Source organism: Arvicola amphibius, chromosome 13 (assembly GCF_903992535.2).
Source record: "Arvicola amphibius chromosome 13, mArvAmp1.2, whole genome shotgun sequence".
In the NCBI taxonomy this organism is placed as follows: domain Eukaryota; kingdom Metazoa; phylum Chordata; class Mammalia; order Rodentia; family Cricetidae; genus Arvicola; species Arvicola amphibius.
This window is the reverse complement of record NC_052059.1, coordinates 54,521,144-54,535,542: the sequence shown is the minus strand read 5'-3', so window position 1 is coordinate 54,535,542 and position 14,399 is coordinate 54,521,144. Positions and strand designations below refer to the sequence as shown.

Genomic DNA, 14,399 nt, shown 5'->3' with positions numbered 1-14,399 from the left:
AGAACTCTTTAAACAAACAAAGTTTAATTCAATTGTTTCCTGAGAGACTGGCTTCTTGCAAAAGCCAAAGAAAATCACAGATTAATTCAAAAGGTATGAAACTAGGTTGAGCCTATAAAACTAAGGGGCGGGTGGAGATGTTAGTGTGCAGGATGGGATAATTACTCCTATTCTCAGGCAGTGCAAATCCCTCCATCGACTTCCTGCCGCCACAGGCAGCACAATGGCTCTTTTATCTGGGGAGGCTGCTTTGATAAGGGAAATTATTGTTTATATCAAATCTCAACACCTACAATAAGGGGGACTTTTCTTCTTCCTCCCCTGTCCCCTTTAATTCCTCCTCCTCTTCCTTGACATGGTCAGAGAAAAACAGTGGTCTTGCTAATTAGAAATCCCAAGGAGAATATGGTCCAAAACTACCTTCTGCATTATTTCAGTGAAAGACAATGAAATTATCTTTGCGAAATCCAGTTTCTCAGCAGCCTGGATGTGAGACCACAGTCTCTCTCTCTCTCTCTCTCTCTCTCTCTCTCTCTCTCTCTCTCTCTATCTATCTATCTATCTCTCTTGTTTTATTCTGATACAGGGTTTCTCTGTAGCTTTGGGACCTGCCCTTGAACTTGCTCTGTAGACCAGGCTGGCCCTGAACTCACAGAGATCCTCCTGCCTCTGCCTCCTGAGTGCTGGGATTAAAGGCATGTGCCACCACTGCCTGGCAAGACTGTAGTCTCTTACCACACCATGACATCAGATATTTCTTCACTTCTTGCTGCTGGGATGAGGCCCACCTCGCTCAGAAACTGCTCCCTGCTGAAGTCCTATTATAGTGCAGGCAAGTGGTTCTCTGGTATCTGGTGATCACCTAGGGTATGGGGGTTCCTGATTGGGATACTAGGTTTTGGCAATACCTCCTCCAGAGCGAGACTTGTGCTTACAAGCAGTGCTAGCCCGAGAGCACCCTTATCAGTCTCTAGGAAGCCAAGGGTAGAACACAGCGGCCACCCTTTCCACAGAGCAGCTGACAGCTCTCTATAGAGCTTGGCCCTTCTCTTTTTCTGGGTCACATGGAGAAAGCTCTGAGAGAAGTCCTAAAGGGAAGTGTTCTCTTGATGTGAGCAGGCCGTTAGGATACCATAATCTCAGAACCATGAGAAATTGGCAATGACTTGTCCTCCATCCCATCAGGGCACGGGTTCAGTAAGGCTCAGAGGGATGGAAACCCTTCCTCTAGTTGGAGTGTGAGTGTTGGCAGTGTGTACAGTAACATTTTCCCCTGGATATTTATGGCCTGAAGACTGCTCCCTACAGAGACTGCTCCTACAGAGATTAGCTAAACCCATCTGCTTGGTCCAGCTATGCACCATAAACCCCGCCCCCTTGTTTATCTCCTCCTCTCTGTTTAGTTGTGTGCAATAACTCTACCTCTCCATTCAACTGTACATAGCAGACACTCAGAGCTTCTGGGTGGCTGGGGCCTCTCCATCAGAGAGCCCAGGTCACATGATCCCAACCTTTTCCGTGTTTGGCCATCTTTCCTTTTTAATCCCCTCAGATCTGTCCCTGGACCCACGCTGAACAAGGCAAATTTCCTTTCCTCATGGTCTTTCATTGCAACTATCTCTCACTTACTGAAAAAAATTAATACTTATTTATTTCTGAAACAAAGGGCATTATGGATCTATTACAGATGCTGGCCAGAAAGTACAGACCACCAGGGCAGGTTCCTGCAGCCCCCAGAGGCAGGGGTGGGTAGAAGATAGAAATGTGTCCACTTGAACAGAATCAAGGACACTTTTGAATAAAGAAAACGTGGGAATGCAGCAGTGTTTCCAAGGGCCCTTCACTGGCTGTAGAGAAGGGATGGAGCTGTGAGAAGCAGGGAGACTTTTGTGGCGGAGAGAGGACCCCCAAGAGAAGTGCATGCTGCTTCTGAAGGGACTGAGCCTAAAGGGTCAAGATGGGACTTGAGGGTTTAATGTATCTTTGAGAATGTGATATAGCACTGTGTTCTTCCCTGGCCTGTGGTGGGTCATCCTTCCCCTCCCCCATCCCTGATGAGCGACTCTCCAGGTCTTTGAGGTTAAAGTTAGGAGGCCTCCTGCTTTTCCTCTCGCCATTCCTTCAGCTTCACATCTGTGGACGTGGGAACCACAAAATGCTCCGTACAGTGGTCCCACTTTGTCTGTTAACTGGGGGTCAGCTGCAGCCTGAGGTGTTAGGTGGAAAATTCCAGAAACAGTGCACATTTTCAGTTGCATGCCCTTCTGAGTAAAACGATGGAATCTCACACGGTCCCTCTTTGTCCAGCTCAGAACTGGAATCATTCCCTGTCGGTTTCATGAGCCGCACTCTGCCATCCTGGCTACATCAGTCACCCCACGCCCACCTCAGACGCCAGCCTGATTGTATAGGTATCACTGTGTTACGTTCAAGTAAATTGTTCTTTTATTTAGTAATGGCCTTCAAGCACGAGAGTAGTGGTGCTGTCAGTTTCAATATGCTGTGTGTATTTTATCATTAGTTATTGCCTCCTGTTGTGTAGTGAAGAGGTACGGGCCGGCTTCCCGCCGCCCAGCTCCCAGCCACCGGCTAGCTTAAAACCCAAAACAACAACACACAAATTGTATTCTTTTAAATACTGCCTGGCTCATTAGTTTCAGCCTCTTACTCACATCTTGACTAACCCATATCGAATAATCTGTGTAACACCATGAATGGTGTCTTACCCGGAAAGATTCAGCATCTCTGACCTGGCGGCTGGCTTCATCGCATCTCTCTTACTGAGGAGAGGCATGGTGGTCTGTCTAATTTAGGAGAGGCATGGCATCTGACTGAGCCATCTACCTCACTTCCTTCTTCCTGTTTTGTCTACTCCACCCAAGGGCCGGTCTATCAGATGGGCCAGGCAGTTTCTTTATTAATTATCCAATGAAATCATCAGATAGATAGAAGACACACCTACATCACTGTTGTACCTGATTTATTAACGAATCCAACATAGATATCCATGAGGGATGTGAGCTCTCACCTGTGGAATGTGTCTCCAGGTAGATGATGTAAGAATCAGAGGTGGAGCCAGGTTGTGGTGGCACATGCCTTTAATCCCAGGACTCAGGAGGCAGAGGCAGGCGGATCTCTGAGTTCGAGGCCAGCCTGGTCTACAAGAGCTAGTTCCAGGACAGGCTCTAGAAACTACAGGGAAACCCTGTCTCAAAAAACCAAAAAAAAAAAAAAAAAAGAATATCAGAGGTGGGACACTCGGCTGGTCAGTGGTTGGTAGGCTGCTTGTTTGGTATTGGAGTTCCCACACATATGAGGGCACAGGGGCACCTTTCTATTGTGAGAGTATAGGAGAAACTTTTGCCCACATATCCTCAGCATAGCAAAATATATACATATAAAGCGTGCATCCCCAGGGTGTGTAGTCATTGCCACCCTCTATTCTAGGACAATCAGCCTACTGCTCCACACCCATCGCCAGCCACTTCCTCTTCCGTCCTCTCAGCATCTGATAACCGTTAGCCTGTTTTCTGTCTCTTTGGATTTGTCTTTTCTAGACATTTCCTGAAAGTCTTGGTTCTCAACCCTCCTAATGCAGTGACCCTTTTACACAGTTCCTCATGTTGGGGTGATCCCCCGACCATAAAATCATTTCATTGCGACTTCATAACTGTAATTTTGCTACTGTTAAGAATCATCATGTGAATATGTATTCCAGTGGTCTTAGGCAACCCCTGGAAAAGGGTCATCTGACACCCAAAAGTGCTTCAACAGACAGATCGAGAGCCTCTGCTAGGAGCAGATTCACATAATGTATGTTCTTTGCATCTGTTTTTGTCTACACAATGTTTTCAGGGTCCATCCATGTTGAGGCATGTACCTGGGTTTTACTCCTTTTGTAGGTAAAATCTTATTATAATTGTATGGATTTAGTCCATTTGGTCTATCCATGCTCCAGTTAGCAGATAGCCAGTAATTTCCACCCTTGGCCTATTGTGAACAGTGGTGTTTGAATATTAATGTATAAGTTTATGTATGGATGTATGCGTTCAATGCTTTGAAATATATATATATATATATATATATATATATATATATATATATATATTTGAATCAATGGAATGGTAGGGTCGCATGGCCATTCCGTAAGTAACTTTTTTAGTAACTGTCAAACTGCTTTGTACAATGGCTAAGCCGTATCTCGTTCCACTAGCAGAGTTTGCAGGTATCAATTTTACCATATTCTCATAAGCGCTATTTTTTTGTCAGCATCATTTATTTCCATCCTAGGAGTAATGCTATATCTTGAGTTTCTGATTATGGCAACTAGTGACTAGCGACAAAGAATATCCTTCCCTATGATTGACCATTTATTAGTGAGGGAGCTGTTCAAAGCTTTTGTAAGTTGGGTTGTTTTTATTTTCATTCATGAGATATGGAATGTTTATGTTATAGACACTAGACTCACCGTATATGATTTGCAAATCTTTGCTGAAAGGTGTGTGTGTGTGTGGTGTGTGTGCCTGAAGTTGATGCTGGATGTCTTTCTTGATCACTTTCCACTTTATATATTGAGATAGGGTCTCTCATTGAACACATGGATTGCAAATTCTGTCCAGTCTCTCTCCTAAATTGTGGGATTGTGGTGTTGCGGAATATTACTTTATAATGTGTGAAGATGTGTCACTGTGATTGGTTTAATAAAGAGCTCACAGGTGGGAAGAGGTTGGGTGAGACTCTGGGGACAGAGAGGTCTTGGGGAAGAAGAAAGGCAGAGTTACCAGCCAGACACAGAGGAAGCAGGCCATCGAGGAGGAGAGGTAAAAGCCACGAGCCACGCTACAGCACAGAGACTAATAGAAATGGGGTAGTTTAAGTTATAAGAGCAAGTAAGAAACAAGCCTAAGCAAAGGCTGAACTTTCATAATTAATAATACGTCTCTGTGTCATGATTTGGGGGCTGGTGGTCCTAAAAAGCTTGTTGCATTGTGGGTAGCCAGTGGACCTGCTGGGGTTATAGTCCACAGCAGCAGTGGGTTTGAAGGAGATAAACTCTGGTCCTTCATGTTTCCATGACAACTGCTTTGCCCACTGAGACATCTTCCTAGCCCCGTTGCAATCATTTTTTTATAAACTTGCCCATTTTGCCTTCAGGTATACAAAATTTCTGGATGACTTCTAACTCCACATTTCTAAAAAGAAAATTTCAAACAGTAAACATCCTAACAGGAGTTGTATAAAAAGATGGAGCCAGATGTAGAGTTAAAGTAACCAACAGCAAAAATAAAATAAAATAAAATAAAAATAACATAACTATTTAGATTTGAGCGAGTATTGGGTAACAAATACTGGAGCTTCAAAGAACATTTAGCATAACAAATGTGAAATTTAGGGGCTGGAGAGATGGCTCAGTGGTTAAGAGCTTTGCCTGCTCTTCCAAAGGTCCTGAGTTCAATTACCATTAACCACATGTGTTCACAACCATCTGTAATGAGATTTAGTGCCCTCTTCTGGCCTGCAGGGGTACATGCAGGCAGAACGCTGAATACATAAGGTGAGAGACTTCTGGTCTTTATAAAACCCACAAAAAATTATGGTGGAGCTGAAGCTTTTACGACTACCAGCCAACCAAAATACAATGGCCTCCATATGATTCACATCAACTCCAGATAGCAGTTAGGACTAGTTAGAGTTAATTAATTAGTCTTGTAGTACTGGCAACCAACCCAGGGTTTGCACTTGCTAGGCAATTACTCTCCTGCTTGCTACAGGCCACTCTCGTCATCTCTTGAGACAGACGAATTTCAACAGGTGCTAGTGAGATGTCCGGAGTTTCGTTTCTTTCTTTTTGTCAAGTGTTGATTTTGTTTAATTAGTCAACTAGACAATCCTCCAGGCCAGGAAAGTGTTAATTTTATCCTTTTCCTCATTATCACCTATTCCAGCACCACCAGGGCCCTTCTTGGCGATCTTCTTCTTCACACAGTCTGAGCCACCACTGTTAGGAGAACAGAGGGAGAAGTCAATGTGTTTCTCGGAGTCCAGGCAGACAGCGAAGGATGGGCTTTCACTGACGGGCTTGCGGACCCTGATAGGACCCTGACGGGTGAACACACGGGCATGGCATAGTGAATAGATTTGGCCAGGTCCAAATCTAAGCTGGGTCTGCAGCCACCTGACTAAGAATTCCTCAATCTTCAGGCCTGATGCGATCCAGCTTTATCTTGTTCTCATCGGCAACCCAGAGAGAAGAAGTGGCCTCGGCCAAGCATTGTCTTAAAGCAAAGACGCCATGGGTTCTTTTCGTCCAGCATCAGCAGCTGCCGGGCAGCCTTGGGGATCTTGACCAGGCTAAATCTGACCCTCCGCGCCTCACCTTTGCTCGGGAGCCCCACAGTCTCTGAGCAGCAACAATTCCTGGTTGAGACACAATTTTTCGAAAGATTTCCATGGGGTCACATAGGTCTTGTGGCAAACCCTGCTTTGGACAACTGGCATATTGACTTCCCTAAGACTGTTGTGCCAACGAACTTACACACGTGACAAAGACCAGACGTTTCTTTTAAAAATTATTTTATTCACATAAATGCACTTGTATATGCACCTACGGGAAGGAAAAATAGCCCGAGAGTGTTTTATAGAATTCAGGTTTTAAAAGAGAGGAATCAGACTTTTGCATGTTTTAAATATGTCTTGGTCAGACTGTCTAGATTTTGGTTTTAATTATAATAAACCCCAGCGCTGGGTTAGAAACAAAGAGAAACAAATAAAGAGGTGCACGACTATTTATTGCTGCTACTCATATGCTAGTTTGAGCTAGTTTGGGTGTCTTAGGAGAAAATAGAGAAAGCCAACTGGGCTGTGAAGGAGAGTGATGGGATTCCTTTAGGTCTTCTCCAGAAAAAGCAAGGCCCTCTTTGCAGCACCCACAATAGAAAAGTAATTGATAAGCTATTTCATAAAATTTCAACAGAGCGTATTAGGTACACAGTAAAAATAAAAACAAGCCAGAAGATGAGATAGAATGAGTGGGACCTTTGAACACTGGAGACAATTATCACATCAAGTCACAACGAAACAAGTCTCCCCTTAATTTGAAGGAGATGTGACTCAATAGCAGACATCTGCTTAGAGTGGATAAGACTTTGGATCCAACCCCCAGCCCTGGGTTAGAAACGAAGAGAAACAATTAAAGAGATGTACAGCTATTTAAAAGAGAAAATGAATCTTCTCAAAGCCCCATACTTCCAAATTTACCTATTATAGACTAATAGTTGACTATTTGGAAAAAACACAACAGCATTGTACTTAAACCACAGTAAAACCAAACCATCTGACCAACTCAATGTAAAATGCTGAGGAATTTTTTTTCATGAATTCTGGCAAACCGTGGGTTTTAGAGAGCCAGATAAATGGGACAGGAAAAAGAGGTATAGAGCAAACACTCTCTGCACTAAGTACAAATATCTTGTATCAAACAACAATTAAGGAAAAGACTTCAGGTGCTCCCCCACTTACAGGAGATTGGAGTTTTCCGGCACTCCCAAGTGGACAGATCACAACTGCCTGTAATTTCGGATCCAGCGGATCTAACGCCCTCTTCTGGCTCCTGAACTCACACGTGTACATACCCACTCATAGACAAACATGTATACACATAATTATAAACATAAAATAAAGTTTAGAACAGTATTTAACCCTCAGAATACCAAGTAAATCAACTTATACTGATATAGCGCATGCATTGGGGCAGGGGTGGGAGAGGGGCCACAGGGGCGCAGACAGGCAAATCTCTGGAGTTTATAGGCCAAAATCAATCTAGCTCAATTGGTGAGCTCTAGGTTCAGTAAGATACCTGTCTCATAATGAAGAGTAATTGAGAAGGAGGCCTAACATCAATCTCTGGCCACCATACCCATGCTCATGTATGTGGACATGCATGTACATACCCATCTCTCACATAGGGATTGGCCATGAACATGGCTGCTCATAGATCCCATCATACTGTATTGTTTTTACTTGTTTGTTTTTACTTGTTTACTTGTTTGTTTCAGTCCAAATTCTCTCTCATCTCAGAGACTTTAGAGTCTGCGTGAGTTTATAGTCAGACCAACCTGATTGTGCCCAATGTCATCTGGTCACTGATGCTAAGCAGGTTTGGGCCTGGTTAGTATGTGGGTGGGAGACCACTCTGCTCAAGGGAAATGACCAAGGTGTCTGGCTTCAAGGTAAATCCCCAGGACGCCAGACAGAATATGTTTATGAAATGAATGGCTCCTCCATGTTGGAGTTGTGTTCATTTCTTTGCCTATAGAAGGTTGGCATTTGATTCATTTAAAATACATGATTTCAGGACTGGGGTGAGTTCAGTGGTAGAGCGTTTGCTCATGGGGCGTACTTGGAGGTAGCTTAAGTAAGAATAAAGTGTTTTGTGGGATCAGCAGGCACACAGCACAGTTTTCTCTGCAAACATTTTGGGGTGGTAACTGGAAGGCTAACTCTCACTGTCTGAGGTGAGGGGGTTGTATTAAGAGCCCTATAATGGTTTAACCCAAACTATGGATAAAATTGCTTTGTATTCTGTAGCTGTCCACCTGAACAGGACAAGGGGGCTGGTCACAGCTAGTGCTTCATTAAATACACAACGAAACAGAGTCCAGCAACACACGAGGGCTCCTCCTTCAGGGGCTGGGTCCAGAATTTCCACGGACTGACTCCAGGCTGAGAAAGGCGCAGTTGGTCCTTTAAAAATACTCATTGCTACTTCAATAGCATCAGCACCTGTTCCTTTCTGCAAGAGTGGAGCTGTTCGTTCCTTCTTAGAGTCTCTTGTGTCTGGATCCTTGCCTTCCTGGCTGCAGCTGTCTAAGCCACCAAGGTCACATGTTTCACGGGGGCACCTTTCTGCCGGACTTCGACAAGCACCACACCCAACTATGGGGGAGGCAAATAAAGTGACATAGATCATTTAGACTGACCATATCATTGGTGGCCCTGCTGACCTCTTCACTCTCCCGTGCAGTGGCACCAGGAGGCCACGCACGCAGCTTAGATCATATTCGTGTTCTTCGTGAGCCCGGAGGCTGGAAGCTGAGCAAGACAAGTCTATCCGAGTGACGACCGCATCGTCTGTAACATGGAAAGTAATTAGTAATTATCCTTTGGAGGGCTGTCAGTAACTCAAAATGTTGAATGTTGAAGATTCGCACCAAACTTTTGCTTCTCTCTTTGCTTTAATTGTGCTTCCAAGGCGTGGCCGACTTAAAAAGCGTTTTCCACACGTCTGTTCAGTTCACTCGCAGCGCTGCCTGGCCACCGCCACACCTTTGGTGTTGGAAAGTGAAGGGCTGCGGGTGTCCCCTGGCGTCCCAAGGCGGAGGGAAGCCCTCGCAGCACGCATGCGCGCAGGGGAGCCGCCAGCCCCTTTTAAGAGGGGATCGCAGCGCGCAGCCAGGCAGTCGGAGCTGGTTTGCAGCCGTGCAGGACTAACGTGGGGCGGCCGCGCGCTCCTCCGCTCCCGTAGCCCGAGGGACTGAAACTTCCGTGGGCGGCTCCCACCGGAGCTCACTGTCCCGGGCGCACCAGCGACAGGGAGAAGGAGACGGGACACGAGCTGCAGCAGAAGCCAGGGCGGGCAGCCCGCTGGCCCCGCGCCCAGCAGCAGCCGCGGCCGCCGCCAGCCGGGCGGGCTCCGGGACTGCAGGGGAGGTGCGGACACTCGCAGCGTCCCGAGCGGTGGCCGGAGCCATGAGGAGGATCGAGCCCGGGGCTGCGGAGTTAGAGGGCGACCGGCCGTTGCACTTGCTGCCCGGAGCTCTCCGCACATTGCCCGCTTCTTTGGCGGCTTCTAGCTCCGGAGGTAAATAGAAGAGAGACGCACCCCAACCGCGCGGGACCCCGACACTGAAACGCTCCAGCAATAGCCTGCTCCTGATCCGCAGCGCGGCGTCCCCTCGGGGATGCACAGGGAAGGTCGGATTGCACGCCAGGCCTCCAGGAACGTTCCTTCTGTGATGCCCTCTGAAGGCCGAGTCTAGCCCGGACCGGCTCACTAGTAAGGAGGGATGACTTAGACCCTGGCTCTGCAGCCTGGGTGTCGCGGCAGAGGGGAGTGGCCCGCAGAGAAGGTCCCTGGAGTCGCCGAGCCACAACTTCTTGGGGAGATCTACATCCTCCAGAGACGTCACCCCCCGCCCAGGGCAGTGCCATGTGGGGCGGACGCGGCTCACCCGTCACCTCTTCTGGGCACCGCGCGTCGCTGCTGCAGCTGCTGCTGGCGGCGCTGCTGGCGGCGGGGGCGCGGGCCAGCGGCGAGTACTGCCACGGCTGGCTGGACGCGCAGGGCGTCTGGCGCATCGGCTTCCAGTGCCCCGAGCGCTTCGACGGTGGCGACGCCACCATCTGCTGCGGCAGCTGTGCGCTGCGCTACTGCTGCTCCAGCGCCGAGGCGCGCCTGGACCAAGGAGGCTGTGACAACGACCGCCAGCAGGGTGTGGGGGAGCCTGGCCGGACAGACAGAGAAGGCCCAGACAGCTCGGCAGGTAGGGCATCAGCGACCAGGTGCAAAAGGGAAGGGCAGTTGCTTTGCCTGGGTAGCAGGGACCTGGACGCTTGGAGAGTTTAGGAAAGGGCCTGGTAGCAGGAAAGACCTAGTTTTTTGTTTATTTGTTTTGTTTTTTTGCCCCTTACTTATTAACTTTGTGTGCAGTGGGGCAAAAAACTCGAGACAAAACACGTTGCTTCTGTTCAGGGCCTTCCCTTCCCGGTGTCACCAGTTTTCAGGGAACTTAATGGCAAGGGTGTGCCCCCTCTCTGGGGAAGACCTGCCCATGGTTCTCCTCCAAGGATCCTCAGAAGGAAGGCAGTTGGGTGGGTAATGCTGGGTGGAGGGGAGCTTCCCGTGGGCGAAACTTCACCTCCTAGGGATCTAGTCTCTTCCGGATGAGCCAGTGCACAGTTCCCGGTGCCCACCTAGGCTTCTAGGAATCTGGTTGGTCTCCTGAGGCAGACTTGATAGATGTGACATTGGAACAGTGCCCAACTTTGCTCACTGAGGCTTTGATTATTTAACAGTCAAAGCCAGATTTTGAAAAGAAGCCTGTCAGATAACTTAGCAGATTGCATTTCCTCGTGAGACACATCCCCTCAGTTTAGAGGCTGCCTAATCGAGTGTGTGTGTGTGTGTGTGTGTGTGTGTGTGTGTGTGTGTGTGTGTGTGTGTGTAGGAGTGGCATTGCCCGAGCCTTGGCATAGGTGGCTTCTGGTTGACAGGGCCTCCCACTCATCAGCTCTTTTCAGTTGGTGGTGTCTTAGCAGTCAAGCATTTTTAAGTTCGCTGCTCCTGCTGCACAGAGTCTGAAGAGGAGAACTGAGGGCAGGCCTAGAGAAGGTACCATCTGAACTCCAGCTCCGCTTTGCAGAGTGTGTGGTCTGGGAATAAAGCCTGCAGAAAGGAGCCAAATGGCTACAATAAGGTGTCTGTTAAGTTGGGCTTGTTAATATTTTCTAAAATGTCGGGATGGTGTTGATCAAAGCTGGAGGCAGCAGCTTGTGCATTACTCCGCTGTGGGTCATGGGTACCCTCCGCTCTGCTCCTAGGTCATGGGTACCCTCCACTCTTTTCCTAAACCTTCCCTTTAAATGTCCTGCTCCTTTCACAGCCCTGCTGCCGTGAAGGACAACGTGCCCAATTAAGCCACCAGCGGCTGGCTCCCGGTAGCACCGCATTCTTTACCCCTGTATAGTTATTTACACTTCCAATTAAAAATCCTGGAAAGAGAACAGTTATTTCTCCCCAAAACTCATTATGTGGGCTGAGACTGGTTTCAGCTAGTTTTTGCTATCGTATTGGAGGTGAAACTCACCTGTGTTCTTTTTGTTTACCTCATACAACATGTGGGGGCTGCTATCTCAATTTAGGGAGTGAAACATTTATAGTGTGTGTAGGAAAAAGCTTGCCTTTCGCTGCTCCCGTCCTGGACTTAGTTGGCCTGCAGGGCTAGTCTAATGAGCGCGGTACAGCTGTGGGAGCCAGCTGGGCTGCAGATGGCAACAAGCCTTCCGGTCTGCTGAAGAGACCCCAAGCGTAGAAGTGGCTATGTTCAGCCATGGCCACTGCCCACTTGTTCTGTACCCATGAGATATGTTCAGTTGTAAGTCATTATTTCTCCATGGTTCTGTGGTGTATGTGAACAGCGTGACTCCTGGAATGGAGTCTCTGTGAAAGGTCTTCCCAGATCTGACCTTTGAAGTGTGGGCTCCATGCTGCCCCATCAGAAGTGCTGGCAGCTGGGCTCCACCAAGGCTGGTGGGACCCATGAGCGGAATGGAGTAGAGAGGGCTGGGCTCAGTGGTGGACCGCTTCCTTAGCATGGGTGAGGTTCCAGGTTCAATTCCCAAAACCTCACGCCCACTCCTACTCCCAACCCCTGCCAACAAAGGGACTGGAGTCAGGAACACACCAGAAGAGGTAAGTTTCTTGGATGTAGGTAGAATTCCACAGAAGTGCCTCAGAGGTCTTCTGCAGGCTCCTCCTGCCTACTGTGTCCAGAACAGTTGTCACACCACTTGCTAACATGACTTGCTAGCCCTATAGAGTTGCCATTCCTATAGCTTCCGCAAGCATTTTTAATTTTTATTTATTTTAAAATATAACATATACTTTATATACAAAGTCTCACTTTATAGCCCAGGCTGGCCTGGAACTTACTGTGTGGCCTAGGCTGGCCTTGAACTCAAGACGGTTTTCTTGTTTCCGCTGCCCATGTGCTGAGGTTAAAACTGTGAGCCACCATGCTAGGGCCCCAAAATGTTCATTTGGTTGGTTTTATTTTAAAAAAAAAATAATTTTAAAATGAAGTCCATTACTGGTTTTACAAACAGGCCTTTATTGCTATTTTACAGTTTTATTTTTCAGACTAACTCAGTACACACTGGATCTTCCTATCCTTCCCTCTTCCCCCTCTTCCTCAGCCTCTGGTAACTATTTTTCTATTCTCCCTTTTTATTAAGATGGGGTTTTAAGAAGTTTGTGCACTTTTTAAATATTACATTTTCTAAACTTCTGTCTTTTTTTTTTTTTTTTTTTGGTGTGTCTGTGTGTGCGCCCATGCGTGTTTGTGCTGTGGTATGCATGTGGAGATCAGAGGACAGGTTTTTAGGAGGAGACTCTCCTTCCACCGTGTGGGTTCTGGGGCTTGGACTCAGGTCATTAGGCTTGGTGGCAAGAGCCTTTATCTGCTGGGCCGTCTCACTACCCCAGAATTAATTAGTTTGCTTGTCTTTCCCCTCCCGTGACCACTGATGTTTCAAATTCCATTTGGAAATGATAGCGGGTCATCTGATTTAAGTTACTTGTTTGTTTGTTTGTTTGTTTTAATTGTTCTGCCTGTAAGAGGAGAAACTTGTTAAAAATAATGTCAAGAAGAAGTCAAGGAATGTGCAGAACTTCCTAGAAGAAAAAGACAGATTTAGAGACATGTAAACTCGGTTCCATTTAGACCCTGGGGCTTCCTGTTAGGAAAGACTTACATGTAGGCTGCTGGGCTACTGCAGATCATCTAGATCAACTGAAAGGGGCATCTGGTGTTAGATTAGGGGAATCTAACCGGGATTATGAAGTTTAGCTTCCGGGGGCTTTGCCATGCCTGCGGGGACCTTGGCCATTTTCCAAAGCACTTGGCCCTAGAAGTTGCGTCTTGTGTACTGGTGACCGAGCTGACCCAGCCTTCGTCCTTCGCTTCTGAGTGCACTGTTCGTGCATACCTGTCCCTGGCGTTCGCCGCTTACTGGGTCTTACGATAGTCATACGTGAACCGTAACGTTACGTTTCTGCTCTCTCTCCAGTCCCCATCTACGTGCCCTTTCTCATCGTCGGCTCTGTGTTCGTTGCCTTCATCATCCTCGGGTCCCTCGTAGCTGCGTGCTGTTGCCGATGTCTCCGGCCAAAGCAGGATCCCCAGCAGAGCCGAGCCCCAGGGGGCAACCGCCTGATGGAGACCATCCCCATGATCCCCAGCGCCAGCACGTCCCGGGGGTCATCCTCTCGGCAATCCAGCACAGCTGCCAGTTCCAGCTCCAGTGCGAACTCAGGGGCCCGGGCTCCTCCAACCAGATCACAGACCAACTGCTGCTTGCCCGAGGGAACCATGAACAATGTGTACGTCAACATGCCCACAAACTTCTCTGTCCTGAACTGTCAACAGGCCACCCAGATTGTCCCCCATCAAGGGCAGTACCTGCACACCCCGTATGTGGGGTATGCGGTACAACACGACTCTGTGCCCATGACGCCAGTGCCCCCATTCATGGATGGCCTGCAGCCCGGCTACAGGCAAGTCCAGCCCTCCTTTGCCCACACTAACAGTGAACAGAAGATGTACCCTGCAGTGACCGTATAG

General features: G+C 47.8%; 1 protein-coding gene and 1 pseudogene across 1 annotated transcript; one reads left to right on the top strand and one right to left on the bottom strand.

Moving 5' to 3' along the window:
• Nucleotides 1-5,880: 5,880 nt before the first annotated feature.
• LOC119799819 lies at nt 5,881-6,498 on the bottom strand (annotated as a pseudogene).
• A 3,709-nt stretch (nt 6,499-10,207) lies between these two features.
• Nucleotides 10,208-14,399, top strand: Shisa2 (shisa family member 2). The gene is made up of 2 exons (XM_038310567.1): nt 10,208-10,541; nt 13,846-14,399. The coding sequence occupies exons 1-2, from the start codon at nt 10,208-10,210 to the stop codon at nt 14,397-14,399; spliced, it is 888 nt and encodes a 295-aa protein (XP_038166495.1).

Coding starts and splice junctions, on each gene's coding strand:
- Shisa2 (XM_038310567.1), top strand. CDS start 10,208: ATGTGGGGCGGACGCGGCTCACCCGTCACCTCTTCTGGGCACCGCGCG. Junction 10,542..13,845: donor AGGCCCAGACAGCTCGGCAG/GTAGGGCATCAG, acceptor CTCTCTCTCCAG/TCCCCATCTACGTGCCCTTT.